The sequence below is a fragment of the Penaeus vannamei genome, chromosome 13 (genome assembly GCF_042767895.1).
Source record: "Penaeus vannamei isolate JL-2024 chromosome 13, ASM4276789v1, whole genome shotgun sequence".
NCBI lineage: Eukaryota > Metazoa > Arthropoda > Malacostraca > Decapoda > Penaeidae > Penaeus > Penaeus vannamei.
Window position 1 is genome coordinate 28,838,748 of NC_091561.1, and position 4,804 is coordinate 28,843,551.

Here is a 4,804-nt window from a genome sequence, read left to right on the forward strand (position 1 = left end):
GATGCTTGTCGTGCGGCTCATCTGGCAGGTGATCAAGATTTGCAGCGTTCTCAGGTGCGCAGAACTCGGTCTTTGTTAAGAAGGGACAAGGAACAGTTTATTAGGAATCTTGCTGAGGAGATAGGCCATTTCTTAGTAAATGACCTTCGTCCTGCATACCAAACCCTGAGAAAGCTGAACTCCAAGCCCTCTTTACAGGTGACAGCAGTTCGCTCAGTAAGTGGTCAGATCATCTCAGATCCTGATGCGGTGCGGGAACGTTGGGCTGATTATTTCGAACACTTGTATCAGGTTGACCCACCAACAGTTAACTTTGATGCGGGTTGTGCTGAGATTCCGTTGCCGGACCCACCCATCAGTGAGGATGCCCCCTCCCTAACTGAAGTTAGGGGGGCGATCTCCAAGCTGAAGAGTGGTAAAGCAGCTGGTATAAGCGGCATCCCAGCTGAACTGTTAAAGGCTGGTGGTGAACCTATGGCGTGGAGGTTGCATGCCGTCCTGGCTGCCATCTGGTGGTCTGGTACCATTCCGCCTGATCTGTTGAGGGGTATGGTCATCCCTCTCTGGAAGGGAATGGGGGACCGATGGGACTGCAGCAATCACCGAGGCATCACACTGCTCAGTATACCAGGGAAAGTTCTTGCCCACATCATTCTGAGACGTATCAGAGACCACCTACTGAGGCATCAGAGACTGAAGCAATCTGGATTCACTCCTGGTAAATCCACAATAGACCGTATCCTAGCGCTTCGAGTCAATATAGAGCATCGTCGTGAATTTGGGCGTGGGCTGCATGCAGCCTACATCGACCTCAAGAAGGCATTCGATATGGTGCATCGGGAATCACTCTGGGAGATCTTGAAACTGAGAAGAATTCCAACAAGGATTATTGGACTAATAGCATGTCTGCATACTGGTACTGAAAGTGCTGTAATGTGTGGTGGGGGCCTGTCAAGCTTCTTTCCTGTTAGTTCAGGAGTGAGGCAAAGCTGTGTCCTTCCACCAACGTTTTTCAAAACTTGCATGGACTGGATAATGGGCAGAGGTACTATTCAAAGTAATTGTGGAGCAATGATGGGCAATATCAAGGTTACCGACCTTGACTTTGCTGAAAATGTCAGACCATGAAGTCAGTAGATGGATTGGCCTGGCAGCAGGGGTCATGAACTCTCTCGACAAGAGTATTTGAAGATACCGGTACCTGTGCAGAAGGACGAAGCTTCGTGTCTTCAAGGCCCTCATAGTCCCAGTTTTGCTATACGGTAGTGAAACCTGGACACTATCCTGCGCCTTGGAGTCTCGACTTGGTGCCTTTTGTAATAGGTCCTTGCGCCGGATCATGGAGTACTGTTGACGGGACCATGTGTCCAACCAACGACTGCACCATGAGATTGGCACAGGACCTATTACCTGCACAATCCGTGATCGCCAACTCAGGCTTTACGGCCACCTGGCTCGCTTTCCTCAGGATGATCCCGCCCAACAGGTTGTCTCTGTTCAAAACAACCCTGGGCGGAGGCCTGTGTGTCGACCGAGGAAGTCGTGGCTTGGGCTGATCGATTAAACCTGTTGTGAGGAGCAGGGTGTTTAATAGTCAACCTGACTACTCTTCAAATTTTGTGTAGGGGAGGCAGGAGCTGATCTGATCACTGAACGAACTGTAGGGGGATGGTGCTAAGATGACGGTAGAACTGGGTGAATGGGTAGGAAGAGAAGCAATAAAATCTAGAATTTGCTGGGAATGGAATAAGGAAGATGGGCAAAGAGGATATGGACTAAGGGCTGGAGACAGAGAGAGAGAGAATAAAAATGGGAGAAAGCCAAGAAGAATGATTCACGTGCTTTTCAAGCATTCCCGTGCTCTTGCCACATTACCCATCACGTGACCTGACATGGAATGCTTTGGCGGGTGCTGATTGGCTGGAAACCTGGAAATAATCGTATAAACGGTCAAGCAGAGGGCAAAGTAAATCACTTGCCAGCCAGCTATTGCTTTTGAAATGTCTCGCCAGCCCTCTTGCATTCGCTCTCACAGGCCGAGGAACTCACCAGCGATTCGATACTTGCCTTTTGACGAGGGGATAGTTGATTACCCACGACCTTCGACCTTGAGGGGCTTTCCTCGCCTGAAGAATGCTCCATACCCCTGCTTGTACTTGATTCAATCATCCGCCGACGAGGGAGTCGATGAAGATGATTCAGAGAACTACACACCCCCTTTGAAACTGACCAGGAATAGTGATCACCTTGGTAAGTTTTCTATCATAGGAAAACACATGGTTCTTTTGATATTGTATTTCTGCATGGTATCACTATTTTACAGATATCGAAGTCTCCGGCCGTTTCGACGGCGACGACTCGGATTGGGAGGAATCCGAGTCTGAGCCCGAGGACCAGGATGAAGATGGCGATTTGGACGCCGATTATGTTGCCCCAGCGGACACGTCGATGGACTCCGACAAGCCTCTTGCGGAGTCCGTTTAACTTCGCGCTGAGGTTGCCGCTGCCGTCCCAGGGTCGCCACCCTTCTTGTGGCAGAAGAGGGAGAACCGCCCAAAAGCTTTTGAGTTCCTTGGGAAGTCAGGAGTTCATGAGGGTCTCGATCAGTCGTCAAACCCCCCTAGAGATGTTCAGCAGTTTCTTCACCGATTTTTTTTTACAATGCCTTATCTTGTAATTGCAGATACACCCACAAGAACTCTCGGATGTCTTCGTCCCAATTGAAGGCTTGGTAAGATATGACGGCAAGGGAGATGTGGTCATACCTGGGACTGAGGTTCTTCATTGCCACGTGAGGGACTTTTGGTCCACCGACCCCTTGATGTCTTCAAGCATTTTCCCAAAGACGATGGCACGCAACCGATTCGATGCTCTGACGTCGGCGATGCACTACGCCAACAACGAAGAGGAGAGGCAAGAGGGTGACCGCCTGTTTAAGCTACATTCCATCCTCGATGTTCTGGACGAGACTTTCAAGACGGTCTTCGTTCCAAACAAGAACGTCTCCGTCGACGAGAGCTTGTGGGCCTTCAAGAGGTGTTATCATGCCCTCCAGTATAACCCGAGCAAGCGGGCAAGGAGAGGGCTGAAGGTCTACAAGTTCTGCTCGTCCGACGGTCCTAAGGCAGGGTATACGGCGGCTTCAACATCTACATGGGGCAAGATCGTGGGGAATTCCCCGCGAGCATGAAGGCCGTCCTTGACCTGCTGGAGAAGGCAGATCTTTTTGACAAGGGATGCGAGTTGCACACATATAACTGATATTCCTCTCCAACTCTCTACCACCACCTACAGGCCCAGAAGACCAGCGCTGTTGGTACAGTTCGTACCAACAAGAAGAGCATGCCAGTGGACCAGGGACACATCGACTTTTGGAGTACACCGACTGGAATGATGTGCCTTCAGTGGGTGGACAAGTGTCCTGTTACGATGCTCTCCACCACTCACATCAGCAGGATCGTCACCCTGCCTCCAAACCGCCGAGGGGAAGAGAGGTTGAAGCCCGAAGTAGTCGTCAGCTGCAACAACGGCATGTAGCTGGGGCAGTCATATCCAGCAGTCCGAAAAAACATCAAGTAGTATAAGATATTCTATCTGCCGAACATGGCAGTGGTCAACGCACTGGCTGTCCACCGGGCCCTCGGCGGCAAGCTTCCACAGGTAGACGTCAGACTAAAGTTGGTGCGTGGACTTCTGCAGCGAGGAGGTCGTCCAGGATCCTTCAGACGAGCTTCACTGCTGCAACGTCAGGAGGAAGACGACCAGCTGCCCCACCTTCCAGTGGACACACCGCTCCAGCGATGTTCACTTTGCTGGAACAGAGACTGAAGAAGGAAGGAGACCAGGGTGTTGTGTGGGAGCTGTAAGGTCTCCCTGTGTGCTGGTCCTTGCTTCAAGGATTTCCACACGTAAAAAGCGAGAAGCACAGTTGTGAATATTGTAAATAGATTTTTTTATGCCTAAGAATAAATTCCTTTATTTTTTGTACTGTTTCCATTTTGACTTGAAGACACACTGAATATGATGCAAACACTCCTAAAATGGAGAAAATAGTACAATGTAAGACAATAATATCAAACAATAGGGCAAACATATATATGAAGTGTAAAAACACTTTAGTGATTCTCGGTAAAAACCAGCCACCACAGAGAGCTGCAAGGTCTTCCATATGTGAAAGGACAGAAGCAGCGCACATGAATTGTAAATAATGAGGTTTTCTTTAACTTTGAGAGAAAACACTTGTAGAATGGAGTATGTACTATAATATATGACAATAATATCCTTCATAGGACAGCATATGGCTACAATAAGCCAGTAAACATACAAGTGTCTGGGAAGTAAAAAAAAAAAAAAAAAAAAAGCAATTCTCGGTAAACCTTCTGCCAGAGTGGGCTGAAACTTCCCGGACGCCGGAATCTCCGTGCTCATCCCGGAAATGACGGATGGCAACTGTTTTTTTCTTTCTTTTTTATAGCCGTCGGCAGATAGGTGTTGAGGTGAGGTAACTGGACTCACCTGCAGGAGTTTCAGCCGATGCTGAATTGTTTCTCTTGTCTGCCAATGTGTCACTTTGGTGTGCAGCAGAACTACTGACAATCGGTGTGTTCTGTTCACCTTGGTGTGCAGCAGAACTACTGACAATCGGTGTGTTCTGTTCACCTTGGTGAGCAGCAGAGATACTGGTACTGGCAGACGGGGGGGGCGCATTGCTCTTGGTGTGCAGTATCAGGATGTAATGTGCTGTTGGCTGGTGAATACTCTTCATCCTCAGTTAACAGAACTTTTTTAAAATTTTTTTATTAAT

At 48.9% G+C, this 4,804-nt stretch overlaps 1 protein-coding gene across 1 annotated transcript; it reads left to right on the forward strand.

Annotated features, from left to right (window-relative positions):
* Positions 1 to 2,000: 2,000 nt before the first annotated feature.
* Positions 2,001 to 3,190, forward strand: LOC138863735 (uncharacterized). Its single transcript, XM_070128566.1, has 3 exons — positions 2,001 to 2,250; positions 2,324 to 2,478; positions 2,684 to 3,190. The coding sequence occupies exons 1-3, from the start codon at positions 2,001 to 2,003 to the stop codon at positions 3,188 to 3,190; spliced, it is 912 nt and encodes a 303-aa protein (XP_069984667.1).
* Positions 3,191 to 4,804: the final 1,614 nt, after the last annotated feature.